The 17,478-nt window shown below is 33.7% G+C and overlaps 1 protein-coding gene across 3 annotated transcripts; it reads right to left on the bottom strand.

The window, feature by feature from the left end:
• Positions 1 to 9,001: 9,001 nt before the first annotated feature.
• Positions 9,002 to 15,581, bottom strand: LOC107854176 (30S ribosomal protein S16-2, chloroplastic/mitochondrial). Of its 3 annotated transcripts, none has more exons than XM_016699168.2 (3): positions 15,314 to 15,581; positions 14,375 to 14,420; positions 9,002 to 9,373 (listed from the first exon to the last, which is right to left on the bottom strand). In XM_016699168.2, exons 1-3 carry the CDS (start codon positions 15,444 to 15,446, stop codon positions 9,211 to 9,213), a joined length of 342 nt encoding a protein of 113 aa, XP_016554654.1. In that variant the 5' UTR covers positions 15,447 to 15,581; the 3' UTR covers positions 9,002 to 9,210. The 3 variants fall into 3 exon arrangements, 2 of the variants coding, with proteins under 2 accessions (XP_016554654.1, XP_016554653.1); XM_016699167.2 differs by lacking the exon at positions 14,375 to 14,420 and adding an exon at positions 13,540 to 13,585; XR_007042708.1 differs by lacking the exons at positions 14,375 to 14,420; positions 15,314 to 15,581 and adding an exon at positions 9,462 to 13,533 and having other exon boundaries at positions 9,158 to 9,373.
• Positions 15,582 to 17,478: the final 1,897 nt, after the last annotated feature.

The raw sequence follows: 17,478 nt of genomic DNA, 5'->3' as shown, positions 1-17,478 counted from the left end.
GATAAGAGTGATCATATTTTCAGGGAATGGAAGCTCATTTTGCTCAACAGAAGAGCACTGCATGGCTTCCTCATTGGTACTAATATGATGGAGTTGAGAGAGAATGTCGTAAGGCCTCATCTTTAGATAACTCAATGGAATTTAATGCCTTATCTGCAATATCACCACTATTTATCAAATCTTCTTGAGAAGTGAAAAAGATTTTTGACAACGAGTGGGATGAGTTATGAAGCCATAGAGGAGTAATCATTAGAAGATTTGGGTGGCCGCCTTAGCTATCTCATCTTTTTCTTTTTTATTTAGAGTAGAGGTAACAGGAGAGAAGTGAAAAGAAAAATTAGAAGTTAAGAAGTTATTAAAGCTAACTTTGGGCATAGGCTTAGAAGGAGGAGTTGGGCCTAGTGTAAGACTGGGCCTGAGATTTATTCCAAGAGAAGAAGAGTTAATATTAATATTATTATTAAGTTTTGGCCCGGAGGCCCTAGAATTAAGATCATGGGATTGAGAGTAAGGGTGGAATTATTAAAAGATTAGTGAGCCGACCAAATTAGGCCTGATATAGTCCAGGTAATTGGGCGGCCCGAATAAACCCAAGATCACATTTTTTCCCTTTTTGAGCAGCTATGCCAACATCCATGGGGTCTCCTTGTGGGGGGAACATTAGGTGAATTACCTGGCTCTTCTATCGTTACTGTGTCACTTCGACCGTGAGTAGCCAAATTAGATGAAAAGGTCATAGATTTCCTGGTGTTCCTCTTCCTTGCAAAAGTAACCATTTGTCATTCCTCTTTCAGCTTTTTTGTGGAGGAAGGAGTAGTTTGAGGCAGTGGAGTTACCGGTGGCGGTGAAATGCACCTCTTCGAGTAGGAACTAGAGGTGTGACATAGGTATCCACATAACTTACAAAGAATTTTCTCACCCTCGTAAACAAGAAGCTATTTGTGGTTGCCAATTGTCACTGAGGTCTTGACTGGTTTACCTAGTTCGACTTGAAGGCAGATTCAGGCATAATTTTCTCAAATTGTGGAGGATGTGCAGACATCGACTTTGAGGAGTTTCCCAATTCTTCGACCGATTCGCTTCAATATAACTCGATCGTAGAACTCTGTGGGTAGTTGGGGAAGGCATACCCAAATTGCAATAAAATCAATCTTGGAAGTACAGGGGACAAAATTAGGATCCTATTTTCGTACCGATAGGAAGCTACCAGCCACAAACCATAGTCCCCCTTGTAATACTATGTCTTGGTTATCTCGAACTTTAAATTTGGCCGTGAAGAAGCCGTAGCCTAGATTGATTAGGCATAAGGGTTCTGGAAGCTTTAATAGAGCATCCAACTTAGTTTTGAGATATTGGTGGGTGAGCTTACCCCCAAACACCTTTAGAATGATGGAGAATTGCTAGGGGGAGTATATGCATTGTTTCTCCTCTAGGATAAGGTTAATTAAATCCCCTTCCATCTCAGAAGGTTCTATTTCGGGATCGAGTAATTCTATCAGATGATCAGTAAGGGTAAGGAGATTTGAAGTGACATCTTTATAAGTGGGTTTATTTTCCATTGAAGAAGAAGAAATATGGTTGAAGATGAAAATTGACGGTGGAGTGAGTAAGGAAAGGACACCTAAATTAGAGAGGGATGGGAGCTTCTCTCTCTAACCTATTATTTTTTATTATGCTACATTTATATGATATAATAAAATTATGATTGAATTAACTAAAGCAGCTAGCACAAAACATCGAGAATTAATTTATCATTTTATATCTATTTTACCTTTTTTATTAAATATCATTATTTTTTAGTACTTAGATGACTTATAATAATTAATTAGGGGTGATATAGCAAAATTATAAGTGATATAACAAAATTACTATAAAAAGTACTTGTAGAAAAATTTTAAATGGGCCTCATGTAATACATCAAGTTAATTGAAAACATCAAGAGTTAATTTATTAATTTTTTAATACTTATATGACTTATAATAATTAATTAGGGTGATATAATAAAATTACAATTGAAGCAACTGAAACAGGCAGCACAAGCAGGCATGTCGACGTCGTGCCTGTTTATTCGCTCTTATTATTAATATTAAACTAGAGGTGCATGATCCATATCAACACGGGACCAATATGATGATATATTTTGAGTACAAAATTTATGATTGATTAGAGGTCAAATTGGAGCATGTATTATAAGATGCAAATATAAAGACGAGGAATATAAATATACTAAAACTTCTTACATATATTTGCTAAGGAGTCAAGTTTTACATAAAAAAAATTAACTATGTACATCTTTTTATATGATAAGAATATGTCATGTTGTAGAGAATCTAAGGTGAAGTCTTGAGTATTCAATTGTGTGATTGAGATCTGTAACATAAAAGCGAAGAAGATGAAGGATTAGAATTCAAATATTTGATTAAAAAAATGAATTTCACTTCGTTTAGATATATGTACGAAGGTATACAACTAAGTTTAAGGCTGAACAGAAGCAAAATAGTAAAGTACAAAAGTCAAAAATGAAACACTTAATAAAGAAGTTAAGGAAAAAGTTTTAAAAGAGAAAATTGTGTAAATATAGCAGAAAATTTTGACAGTATAATTTTTTGAACTACAACATTTAATAGAGATAAGATTTATATTTTTATTATACTGTATGTAAACGATAAATTGAGAAATAGAAATATAGAGCAGGTAGCTTCAAAATACGCCACAGTGATCCAAGAAATGAACAAATTAAAAATGACAAAACATTAACATTCGACTAATGAAATACTTAAAAGATAACTATGTGCAACTGTCTCATCTAAAATAATAATAAAATAGGTTACTTGTTACAACATATTTTAAAGAAGGACAGCTCGGCACATTAAGGCTCTTGCCATAAATGGGATCGAAAAAAGAATCAGACCATAAGGATGTTGGGTTATTAAGAGGTGTGAAAGGAAAATGGGAAGGTGGTGTTTTTTTCGGAAAGACACTAAGTGAAAAGATGCAATTTCAATAGGCACCTTTTCGGATTGAATGGTTGTGACCTTTCCAATAGTTGTGACTTTTCTGAAAAGTTGCACCTTTTTCGAAGAGTTGCGCCTTTATGAAGGGTGTACCTTTCTGAACCATTTCTTTTCTTCATGAAGCAATACCTTGATGGCTATAAATACCTGAATTTTTTCTTAGGTAAAGACAATTATGTTTTAGTAGAAAAACAATCTTCTTCTTCTTCTAAAAACTCTCCTGTGATCATCAAATCGTTGAGTGTGTTTGAAGTTTCTAAAAATTTGAGAATCATTTTATCCTGGGAGGAAAGATTCCAGAACCTCGGGTACTTGAGGGAAATAAATTCCTTAAGAACACACCGTGCATTCGGTGGACTTGATTCTACAATATTTTACTTTATCTTCTTTCGTAAAGTTGATAAATACTGCATTTTGATAGTTCATTTGATTATTTATTTGGACTTGTGTTTGAAGTTGTTGTAACTTCATTGTAGTTCTTGAAAGTTTTTCTTGAACTTAGTATTGGAGTTTGTATAGAAAGCATATAAATTATCTTTAATGTAATAGTTGTTAAAATGAAGAAAGTTGAGTCTTCTTCTTACTTAAAATCAACTTGAAATATTTCAAAGTGTGCGGGCGTCTAGCGAAAGAACAAGTTTCTATGCCTAAAAGGGTGAAGATAGGACCTAAGACTGTGGACTGCGTGTTTAGAGGATATGCTAAAAGTAGTAAATTATGTCGGTTTTTGGTTCATAAATCCAAACATCCAAATATCAATAAACATACGGTAATTGAATCAAATAATGTTAAGTTCTTTGAACATATTTATTCGTATAAAACTAGACATATAAAGTTTAGTGGAGGGTCTAAACGATCTCGAGATGAACCAAGTGAGAATTTACATAATGATGAGAATCCAAGATGTAGTACACGTCAGAGAACGTCAACTTGATTTTGATCGAATTTTTCAACATTTCTCCTAGAAAATGAGTCTCAAACATTTAAAGAAGTGATGTCGTCTTCAGACTCATTCTTTTGGAAAGAGGCAGTCTATAGTGATATTGATTCAATCTTGAGCAACCATACTTGGGAGTTGGTTGATCTTTCTTCAAGAAATAAACCTTTAGGTTCTAAATGGATCTTTAAAAGAAAAATAAAAGAGGATGGTACTATTGACAAATACAAGGCAAGACTTGTAGTAAAAGGTTTCAAACAGGATGAAAACCTTGATTATTTTGATACATACTCGCCTGTAATAAGGATAACGTTAATTTGTATGTTAGATGCCTTGGCGGCGGTATATGATCTTGAAATCCATCAAATGGATATGAAAACAACATTCCTAAATGGAGAATTGGAGAAAGAATTTACATGGAACAACCCGAGAGTTTTGTGGTTCCTGGTAAAGAAAAAAAGGTGTGCAAACCTATTAAGTCTCTTTATGGACTAAATCATGCACCCAAATAGTGGTATGAAAAGTTTGATCGAACCATATTGGCAAACGGGTTTAATATAAACGAATGTGATAAATGTGGTTACATTAAAGACTCCAAATCACAAGGTCATTATTTATTTGTATGTGGATGATATGTTGATCATAGAGATATATCTAACATAAATGCTACGAAATGAATTCTTGAGAGAAAGTTTGATATGAAAGACCTTAGAGTTGCTGATGTGATTTTAGGAATAAGAATTCATAAAACTCCATAGGAGCTGGCGTTGTCATAGTCTCATTACATTGAAAAAGTACTTGACAAGTTCAAGTATTTGAATTTTAGTATTACGAAGACTCCATTAGATGTGAGCTTTACACTTCAAAAGAATGAAGGTGAAAGTGACTCACAGTTGGACTACACAAAAGTGTTGGGATGTTTAATGTATCTCATGAACTGTACACGGCTATACGTAACATGTGCTATTGGTAAATTGAGTTGGTACATGAGTATTCCCAATAAAACTCATTAGATGGCAATGGAAAGAGTTTTGGGTGTATCTTAAATACACTCAAGACTATGCTTTGCATTATAATAAATATCTGGCGGTAATTGAAGGATATAGTGATGCAAATTGGATAACCGTATCGAATGAAGTAAAATCTACGAGTGGATATCTACTTACTTTAGGTGGAGGAGCAGTCTGTTGAAAATCAGCCAAACAGACATGTATTGCCCGCTCTATAATGAAATCTGAATTTATCACATTAGATAAAGCCAGTGAAGAATCTGAATGGCTCCAAAATTTCTTGAAAGATTTCCTTATTGGCCCAAACCATTGACACTATTATGTATACACTATGATAGCGAAGCAGCGATAGGTAGGGCAGAAAGCATTATGTATAATGGTAAATCTCGTCATATAAGATGGAGACATAATACCGTTAGAGAACTACTCTCTAGTAGAATTATCACTGTTGACTATGTGAAGTCAAAGTATAATGTGTTGGATCAACTTACAAAAGACCTATCTAGAGAGGAAGTTGAGAGAGCATCGAAGGGAATGGGTTATGGACTAGGATAAGTCAGCATGACGATAACTCTACCTAACAGACTGGAGATCCCAAGAGCTAGGTTCAAGGAGATCAAACAAAGTTGTGACTGACGGTTCAACATTGTCAATATACTCAACCCATTCTCATGATGTAGACAATGTTTAGGAAACAAGGATAAAGCTTATGGTGTAAAGCTTTTTAATGGTTATCTAAATTTGGCAAATTTGACCAAATAGCTTAATCTATAGGATTGAACGTTTATAAATCACCTATGTGAAGGTGAAGTGGAAGCCACTTCAAGGAGAATTTTAGTAAAGGCCTATTCTCTATGCTCTCATGAAATCAAGACGTGCTCATGGCTGAAACGAACAAAACCTGAGAACCATAAACGGTAAAAGACTGGCTGTGTGACATGTGTTGTCTAGGTGTACATTAAAGTTTGGCGGTTCAAAGATATCAAATCTACCGATTGACCAAGTGCATCCGATACATGTTCACTATAGAAAGTTTAAAGGGAAACTCACTTATCCAGATGCAATCAGTTTTTGCTTGTTGATCACATACTTGTCCGTAAATTTTTTATAAGATAGCCATTTTCCATTTATGGAGGGGATTGTTAGGTTATTAAGAGGTGGGAATGGAAAATGAAAATATGGTATTTTTTTGGAAAGACACTAAGTGAAAGGATGCAATTTGAATAGGCACCTTTTCGGATTAAATGGTTATGACCTTTCCAATGGTTGTGACTTTTTCAAAGAGTTGCACCTTTTCGAAGAGTTGCACCTTTATGAAGGGGTGTACCTTTATAAACCATTTCTTTTCTTCATGAAACAACACCTTGACGACTATAAATACCTGAATTTTTTCTCAGGTAAAAACAATTATTTTTAGTAGAAAAACAATCTTCTTCTTCTTCTAAAAACTCTCCTATGATCATCAAATCGTTGAGTGTGTTTGAATTTTCTAAAAATTTGAGGTACCGCTATTTTCATAAAGAGAATCATTTTATCCTAGGAGGAAAGATTCCATAACCTCGGGTACTTGAGGGGAATAAATTCCTTAAGGACACACCGTGCATTCGGTGGACTTGATTCTATAATTTTCTACTTCATCTTCTTTCTTAAAGTTGATAAACACTTCATTTTGATAGTTCATTTGATTATTCTTTTGGACTTGTATTTGAAGTTGTTGTAAATTCATTATAGTTCTTGAAAGTTGTTCATGAACTTAGTATTGGAATTTGTATAGAAAGCATACAGATTTTGTACCCGTCAGAACAACAAAGGATTTATTGTATACAAACTTATCATGTATTTCTTATAAACTCATTAACATATTTTAACAAGGAGCAATCATAATGTACAATAATTAAAATTTCTTCATTCTTAATTAGAGGTTTTTGGTGTAAAATAATTGAAATTTCTTCATTCTTAATTAGAAATTTTTAGTGCATGTAAATGGAGTACTTTTGGCAGGATAGTTAAAGGAAAACATACAATGAACATCACACAGAGCTACTCGACATCTGATCTGTTGCAACAACAATAACAACTTAAAATAGACAAATTAGACAGATGCATGTTCTGTGGCTATTAGAAAGCCTATTATTGACCATAAAAGAGAAAGCATGGAGGATAACAAAGGACATAAGTGGAGCTAAATATTTTAGTTTGTGAGTTAGAAATACAATTTTATACTTATTAATTAGCGTTATAGTACTTTATCTAAGATTACGCCCTATTACTTGACCAATAAAACTCTTCATAAAATTGTTCGATTTCTCATAGCATATTAAAACAAGTTTCAACAGTTCTCATCTCCTTTCAGACATTGCCACATTTTTAATATTAAAGTCATACAGAATTCCTACTTCTTTCAGTAATATCTTTTTAAGCTTTGGGTAGTTTCAATCATCTTATAGACTTGTACAATGCCAACAATATTTTTAGGGGTCGTTTGGTAGGGAAATAAGTTTTGCTGAGATTAGTTATGATGAGATTAATTGTCTTGAGATTAGTTGTACTGGGATTAGTTATCTTGGTATTACTTTTTAGTGGTTGTTTGATTTGTGGTACTAAAAATAATATGCATTGCATTCTTTTTAAGAATAGATAGTTTGTTTACAAAAATACCTTTCACCTTATTTAGCTTAATTATTTTTCTGCATATTAAACCATACAAAAGAAATTAAAAAATTACTAATTTTTTTAACTTTATTAGTTTCTTTTTCCTAAAAATACATGTTAAGAAGTTTATGTTGATATTTCTTAAACATGTATGAAGCTTTAATATTTCATGTTAAATTACTTATTTTGTCCTAAATTCTATAAAATATTGATAATCTCAATTTTTGTTAAAAAAAATTCATCATCAAAAAATGTGAAAAAGAATTACTCTCATTTTTCATTATTTAGTATCACTAATATTTGGAGAGTCAAATTGTATTTTTTAAAATTAAATTTTCAAATATTTTCAGCTAAATATAAAAAAAAAAAAAATTATTTAACAATTAAGCATGTATTAAGTTAAAAAGGGAATGTCAAGATACTTTAATCACTTGTCCATGATAAATTTGTTAGGAAAAATGAAAATATGAAATAAGATTAATAAACATATCTACAAAATAGAAAGACAGTAAACTCTTGTATCAATTTTGAATTTGATTATATAAATAATTTTATGGTGTCAATATCATTTTTTTCATGACTCATCACTTTTGTAGCATTTAATAAGTTCATATAATTGTTCAAATTTATCAAAATAGATAAAAATTTGTAGAGTAATTAAAATTTAAATTAGGAGTAAAATTGACAAAAAAAATTGACGTGAGGACTACCATAATTTCATGCTCTCTTATATATAGTAGTAGAGTAATTTATATTACAAAATGAGAAATTATTTATAATTTGACAAAAAGTAAGAATAGAGAGTAATTAGGAATAAATTTGTTGAAATTTATGTAAATTTTACTTAATATTTAATATGCTCGATCTACTCATTTCGTTGCTCTTCGGACTTATTCAATTCATTGAAAACAACATCGTCTCCTTTAACAAGGAATTTGTTACGGCAAAATTGCTTGTGTGAGTATCTTCACTTCTTTACTGGAGAATTGCCGCCCATTTATTCAAAAGTGCAAAAGAAAGTAGCCAAAAAGAGAAGATAAGATGGTATATAATTTTGACAGAAAAACATACCTCAAAGAATAGCAATGCTGCTATTTCATATACACATGGCAGACGGATAAATCTAATTGACATTTAGCAATAGAGAAGAGACAGCTAGGGACAAATTTTGTAGGATAAATCTCAATAGTATGTACTGTACGTAGTTTATAGATGCTAAGTATGCGTCGAAACCGTCTGTTCTATAATATAGAAAAATAATAGAGATTAATAGATTATCTCCAGATGCCAAACTAGCCGTAGTTTATTATTACGAGTGCTCTTCATTTCTGAACTTTTTGTCAAGTCAGAGCGAAAAAGTAAGGAAATGTGTAGAGCACAATGATCAATTCACATCAAAGGGGTTCTATTTTATTTAAACAGATATCAGTAAAAATATATAAAAGAGAGATACATAGCAACAATCATCACCACTGCAACGTCTCAATTCTAAAAACTAGATCTTCAAATTGAAGTTGTACAAAATACAACTAGTCAGATCCTAATTTTTGTTTTCATCAACTTCAGAACCAACTTTTGGATTGGCATTTTTGGCACTTTAAGGAGTCATGATGCGTCCAGTCATAGGATCGACTAATCGAGTGTCCCGTGGACCGCCTTTTTGTCCCATAGCCAACATAGGTGGAGGAGGTAATACGCCTGCTCGGAAAAGAAGACGTTGAACTGGTTCTGAAGGCTGTGCACCAACAGATAACCAATACCTGCAGAACCACAAATATCAGGTAAAGAATTCATGAGTGTGGGATCCTGACAACTATCTGATGATTAAGGGTACTTATAAGAATCTACAAGCTTTAGTCCTTGCAACGACTACAGAAAAGTCACAGTACAACCATTTAAGCACTATTTTCCTTTTGGACCTTTGGAAGTTGTCGGAAACAGCCTCTCCACTTCGTCTGACGTAGTGGTATGAACTGCATACACTTTACCCTCCCCAGACCCCACTTTGTGGCAGTATACTGGGGTATGTTGTTGTTGTACCTTTGCAAGTCTGAAACTTGAGTGGCCAAAATCTCATAAACAGGAAACAGGCAATATCTGCTTCAGGATTTATCCTTTTTAGTTATGCACCTGTCTTACATGAATCAATATGTACCAGTGATCAAGCACTTTAAGTGTTCGTCCCTATGGCACTAGGCACCTTCCTTTCCTGACTGACTAAATAGGGTCATTAAGTCATCTGATATACACTAGAAAGGAGCGTCAGTTCCTTCAAGAGGTCACTTTGCAAATAACTGTAAGACTGTACCTTCATTTGGAAATATATTGACCCTTCTATATGAAATTGGTTTATATTAAGTTCGTCCTAAAACAGTAATTAACTTAATCCTGTGAAGGAATCACAAGAAACAGAAGCAAAAATACGAAAGTTTATGCAGCAACATAGTGCTAGTGTTTTTCTACAAATTGGAAGAAAAAAATCCGACATATATCAACTAAAATTTGACTCCCTGGCTAATTGCATTGTTATCTTTGTCTTTTCACCAACATAATTTACATTGGTCCATAACTTCCTTAGTTCCAGATGCATCTTTTCCATAATATTTCCTTGATAACTCAATTCAAATAGCTTAATTGATCCCTCGTACATATATGAAATAGTCTCCCTAAAAATTACCCAAAAACACACTTTAAATTTCTTCCTTATACATATCTACAATAGTCACCCGAGTAAATCCCCAAACACTTTAAATTGCTGCATCCAGTCAGCTCCCTGTTTCACACTCACTCGTTCTTTAGAGGCAGCTCATGATAAAATTTTGTTCATGTTTTGTTTCTAATCAAGGCATTGTATTTCTCCTATGCATCTGACAGCAATCTACTTTGGCCAGCATATTTCAGCCAATTCGTACGATAACTATATTCTTTTAGAAGGACTACCAATCTGATGGACATGAAATTTAAAATAACAAATTAGCAAAATCTGGTCTACATGACTACGATGTTATTCTTGATACTACAGCTATAAACCAGTCTTAACCGTTCACATTCAAAACCATACAATAATTTCAATGATTTTGTAGATTAAATAAGCTTTAATCCTATTGCAAAGATATACCAATACTGAACTTCCACAGCCTGCTGAAGGAACCAAACTATCACCTTTGAGTAGTATTACGATATTCTTTGTCATATAACAAAAAAAGCACCATACATGAACTGAAAGTAGATTAATATATGATTGCCTAGTATCTACTGAACCCCTTTCCCTAGTCCTCCTTATATTACTTTAACAAGAGTGAAAATGCAAAAAAACAACAACAACAACAAACCCAATATACTCCCACCAAGTAGGGTATGGGAAGGGTAAGTGTATGCAGTCCATACCACAACCTCGGAGATGAGATAGAGAGGTTGTTTTCGATAGACTCCCGGCTCAAGATAAAACAATCTAGACAAGGAATAGTAAAAAGACAAGATACAGTAAAAATTATCACACCCAATAATACCATAGATAAGGTTCACCAAGTAACACAACAAACGATACAACATTCTGAAATAATGCTAACCTTCTACCCTAATTTGCCTTCTCCATAACTTCCTATCTACGATCATGTCCTCGTTAAGTTGAAGTTGCTCCATGTCATGTCTAATCACCTCCTTGGAATATTTTTTCGGTCTACCTCTACCTCGTCTAAAGCCGGCCCTAACCAATCTCTCACACCTCCGCACAAGGGTACTCGTGCCCCTCCTCATCACATGTACGAACCATCTCAATCTCGCTTCCTTCATCTTGGCTTCCACCGAAGCCACTCCCACCTTATCTCGAATAACCTCATTTCTAATCCTAACTTTCCTAGTCACCCATACATCCACCAAAGCATTCTCATCTCCGTCACCTTCATCTTTTGAATGTGAGACTTCTTGACAGGCCAACACTCTGCCCCATAGAGCAAAGTCGGTCTCTAACCACGATTCCGTAGAACTAGCCTTTGAGTTTAGGAGGTACCTTTCTATCACACAAGATTCCGGAGGCAAGTCTCCATTTCATCCACCCTACCCCAATCTGATAAGTGACATCCTCGTCAATCTCTCCATTCCCTTAAATCATAGACCCAAATACTTGAAGCTATCTCTCTTTTGGATGGAATGAGTATCAAGTTTTACAACCACATCGGACTCATGTGACACCTCGTTGAACCTACACTCCAAATATTTCGTCATAGACCTACTCAACCTAAATCCTTTAGACTCAAGGATTTGCCTCCAAAACTCAATCTTAGCATTAACTCCACCAAATTACATCATCTACAAAAAGTAAGGTTGGCACCTCACCTTGAATTTGCCACGTCAAAACATCCATCACCAAGGCAAATAGAAACGGACTAAGAGTCGATCTTTGGTGCAACCCCATCAAGACAGAAAAGTGCTCCGAGTCCCCCCCCCCCCCCCCCCCCCTAACCCCGAGTCTTAGCCCTGTCATACATATCCTTAATCGCCCTAACATACACCATAGATACACCTCTAGCTTCCAAGCACCTCCTTAGGACTATCGTAGGCCTTCTTTAAGTTGATAAACACCATGTGCAAGTCCTTCTTCCTCTCCCTATACTGCTCCACCAGTCTTCTAAAGAGATGGATGGCTTCAGTAGTCGAGCACCCTGGCATAAATCCGAACTAATTCTCTGAAATAGTAACAATCCTCCACAACCTCAACTCTACCACCCTTTTTCAAACCTTCATAGTGTGACTCAACAACTTGATACCCTTATAATTGTTGTTATCCCGAATGTCACCCTTGTTCTTATACAACGAAATCATCGTACTCCATCTCCAAGCATCTTCGTCGTCCTGAAAATTATGTTAAACAATCGAGTAAGCCACTCCATACCTACCCCCCTCTTGTGCACTTCCAAAAATCCACCGAAATCTCGTCTGGCCCCATCGCTCTACCCATATGCATCCTACGATTATCCCTCTTAAGCTCCTCAACCTTAACGGGCCTACAATAACCACAGTCGCAAAACTTCTCAAATTGCTTCAAATCCCCCAACACAATGCTAGTATCCCTTTCTTCATTCAGGAGCTTACGGAAGTGAGACTGACATCTCCTCCTAATAAGATCCTCCACCAAAATTTTGTCGTTCACATCCTTAATACACTTCACTTGGTCAAGGTCCCGAGCCTTCCTCTCCCTAACCTTGGCTAGCCTGTATAACTTCTTATCCCCACCTTTACTATCTAACGTAGAGTATAAAATCTCGAAAGTTGCATACTTAGCCATTATGACCATCAACTTCCCATCTCTCCAAGCAATCTTATACTCTACTCTATTCTTCCATTTTCTCTCTTCATCCTTACTCTCAGCCAATTTTGAGTAGGCCCTCTTCTTAGCCTTCACCTCTTCGTTCCACCACCAGTCCTCTTGGTGCTTGCCCAAGCAGCCTCTCTTAACACCCAACACCTCTCGAGCTGTCTCCCTGATGCAACTGACAGTCTTATCCCACATACTATTAATATCCCCTCCACTATCCCAAGCCTTCATCACCATCAACTTATCCCCTATATCCAGTGCACTAGACATAGTCAATGCCCCTTAAATTCTCGGCTGGTCCTCTACACCTCTCTTTTTCCTCTTATTTTTTATCTCCGGGTCCATCAACAAAAGCATATAATGGGTCTAAAGACTCACTCGGTAAGACCTTGTAGTCTTTATAAATAACCCCGTCACCTTTCCTAAGGAGCAAAAAGTCAATTTGAGTCTTGGCCACCGAACTACGAAAGGTAACCAAGTGAACCTCCTTCTTTGGAAAGTTCGAATTAACTACCACCAACTCAAACGCTTGAGAAAAATCTCAAAATTATAAATGGAACACATGGAATTAGGAATCACCAAAAAAAGAACCAAATTTGGAAATTGACTTACTTCAATCTGTAAAAATTAAGACCTATCCGTTTGCCACCATCTTGATCTGTACAAAACAAAATTGTACAAGATATTCATCAACACCTCAACAAAACAAATACTATATTCCTTCATCAAATTATATGACGGCTAAATTGAATACAGTTCTTTTATAACTAAAATTTTGAATTCAAGATTCAAGAACTGAAGTTTCTGTCAACAAAACCTTTATAAAGTATTAATTAAAGTAAAAGATGAAAATTTTCAAATGGGTTAATCCAAAGTGAAGTGAAATAACTAATGCTTAATAGCTCATAACAAATTGCAAATACAGTGGATTGAGAACAATGAAGGTCCGAATCCCAACAGAACAAAAAACACATTAGGTGATTTTCTTCTCATGTAGATAGAGTTAACTCGTATCTCTTGTTGGGGGGGTATCCCGTGAAATTAGTTGAGGTGCCCAAAAGTTGGCCCCACCAGACACCATGTTATCAAAAAAACAAGAGATAGTTAATAATAAATTAATAAGCAAAATGAAATATATTAATTTCCATGATAACAACAAAATCTTTACATATATACATCAAAAGGAGAGAAGAATATGAACAACTTCTATTGAAGAATAAGGTACAAATTTATCAATCTGACAATTATTTTATATCAAAACAAATGTCTAATTAAGTACGTATTCGATTTTATCAACCAAACTTTTATACAGTACAAATAAAGGTGAAAGATACCAAATTTTTTCAAAATGTGTTAATCCAAAGTAAGCAAAACAGCAAAAGCATCACAGTGTAATCTCACAAGTGGGGTCTGAGCAGGGTAAAATGATTGCAGAACTCAGCTTTACCTCATAAAGGTAGAGAGGAGTTGTTTCCAGTAGACCCTCAGCTTAACTGAAACCACATATGGGAGCAATCACAATACAATTAAATCAAAATGGAAAGCGGAACCACAAATGGGAGCAATCACAATACAATTAAATCAAAATGGAAAGTGCTACACAACAAACAAAAAGGACAATGAGATAATGCAATAATCGACACACCAAACACCAGTGAAAGCTGAAATCGAAGCTCAAGGAACTACAAGCATATTGCTAATATACTGTGAGGTGAAATGGAATAAATCAATTTCCGATGACAGTATCATAATCTATCTAACAAAAATAGGCAAAACAATTTTACGAAGGACTACATATCCCTACCAGCCAAAATTGAATACAACACAATTCTTAAATAGCTCAAAAAATTTTAATTCAAGATTCAAGAACTGAAGTTTCTGCCAGGCGTATAATATCTACTGTAATATCCTTCTACTACTATCTTCATTAATACATATATCTTCATTCGCGGATTTAATAGGTATAATAGATTTAGTAATAGATTTAGTAGGTTTCTAGTGAATCTATTTTTATTAGTGCGTGGATATTTTGTTTTAATATCTTTTAATAATTTACTTTTTTCGTAAGATATATTCATTAATTATTTTATCTTGTTGTAATTGCAGAGTTACAAATTCTTGTATAATAATTTATCCTATCTGTGCTATAAACAAATTAAGCTAAAAGATGGCAGTTCTCCCATGGATTTAATTGAGGTGTGCAAAAGCTGGTCTGAACACCACACCACAGATTAAAAAAAAAAAAAAAGGTGAAAGATGAAAATTTTTTCAAATGGGTTAATCCAAGGTGAAATAACTAAGCAAAAATGAAATAAATTAATTTGCAATGACAATAGCATAATGTATCTAATAAAAATAGGCAAAATTGTCTGTTTGTTATTGTTACCTGGGAGAGGATTGTAGTAACCGAGGACTTCCAAGTGTTTGCCGTCTCTAGGAGATCTGCTATCTGCCGCCATTACTCTGTAAAAGGGTTTGTTTTTGCACCCAAATCTCAATAACCTTAAACTCACCACCATTTTCGTCGACTGACCAAATGCAAATTGTGACTTCTACCCGGCAGTTGCAAATTGTGACTTGTATCCGACAACTGCCGTTCTGAGTGTTTTGAACTTGAAGAAAACGAGATATTTTTTAGTTTTGTAAAGTGGACTTTGAGCCCCTATATATAAAATTTTGAGATAACGGACTCTTAATTATCTTATTTAGATTAAATTTTAATTAATTATACTTTAAAATCTTTTTACTTATTAATTATGAAATAACTATATAACTTAGTAAATATAAATTCTTAATTACTCTATTTAGCCTAAATTTTAGTGAATTATAATTTATATATAGCCCATTTAGATAGGATTCAAATCTGATCAAACTAGCTTTTAATCTCTTTTTTAGTTTTTTAATGTGTTTGGTAAAACTAAAAAGTGCTTAAAAAAAGCTAAAAACTCATTAAAAGAATCAAAAAGTCTGGATACCCCACCTTTTTGCATTTTAGATTAAAATTCTTTTAAGTTTGACCAAAACATTTACCTTTTTATTCCTTATATTTACCTTTTTATTTCTTATAACTATCATTTGTATATTTTAATTATTGAAAAGGAACGATTGATTTTCTTTCTACGAATACCTATTTGTATTTATTGATGCAAATAAATACAATTCAAATTTTTATACAAATGTATTTGTATTTGTAAAATCATTTATTTCATTTGTTGTTAATTGTATTTGTATCAAAATTTGTTTATTTACAAATAAGAATGATAATTTTAACATATAAATACAAAACGGTACAGTTGTATCAAATGATACATTAGATATTTATATATTTTAGAATCAAGTAAATAAAATTAATGCATTTACTTATTTGTATACAAATGCAAATGATAAATTGTACATAATCACGGTTAAATACAATGTGCAATTAATTTACAAATACAAATATAAAATAATTCTTTAAAAATAAAAAGACATCGATGAAAATAGAATACAAATACAAATATAATCTAAATAGACAAAAACAATAAAACCATAGTACAAATATAATTCAATATAATATACAGTCAATTATAAAATACAAATACAAAACAGTTCTTTAAAATACAAGTGTGAATTATATAAAATATAAATGACGGTGCGAATTGACAAATACAAATACAATTGTGAACTATAAAATACAAATATAAATGTGAAATACAAATGCAAGCGCGAACTTTAAAATAGAAATATAGATACAGTTGTATCAATGAATACAAAAATATAAATGACGGTGTGACTATAAATACGATAAATAATTATGATATTTACGTTATCATCCATGACTTGTGCTCGAGTAGTCATATTTTTCAAAAATATAAAAAATATAAAATAGAACAAAAAAATGATAAAGAAAATAAGTACCAAAAGAAAACAAAAAGAATCAAAGAAGAAAGAGAAATAGAAGTTAGAGATAGAAGAGAGAAAAAATAAAAAAAAATAAAAAATAGAAAAAAGAAGAAGAAAAAACAAGGAAAACACGAAAAAGAAAAAATATAAAAAAATGAAAAAGAAAAAAATGGTAATATTTTTCGCGAGACTAAGTGTGTAGTGTATTTATATATTTTATGAATATAGACCACTGAATAAAAGTGAATACAACGGCTGCGAATCGAATATAATGTCTAAATAGGTATTGTATTTATATTTTATACTAGTTTAAGATACGTGTGTTGCACGTGTATCAAGTATTTTTGATCACGCTGTACAAGTGGTCGACTCCCTCCCTCTCTCCCCTCTCCACTGTCAGCAGATTTGCGAAGGCAGCAACTTGCTGGTTATTGGTCCGCGATCGGATTCGGCAAACTGGTTTGACGGTTCGACTGGTTTGACGGACGTCGGTGGTGAAGACGGCGGAGCCAGAAAATCCAGGTGGGGGTCGCTACCGGATATTGCAACTACTGTCCAGATTTGAGCCGGCGACTTTCCGGCGAAGTGATTCAGGCGACCCAATTTGCCGGGTTTCACACAACAAGCAAGAGCAGATTACATGATATATGTATTTCGGTGACTTCTAAC

The sequence above is a fragment of the Capsicum annuum genome, chromosome 7 (assembly GCF_002878395.1).
Source record: "Capsicum annuum cultivar UCD-10X-F1 chromosome 7, UCD10Xv1.1, whole genome shotgun sequence".
NCBI classification, from domain to species: Eukaryota; Viridiplantae; Streptophyta; class Magnoliopsida; order Solanales; family Solanaceae; genus Capsicum; species Capsicum annuum.
This window is presented reverse-complemented; position numbering and strand designations above follow the sequence as displayed.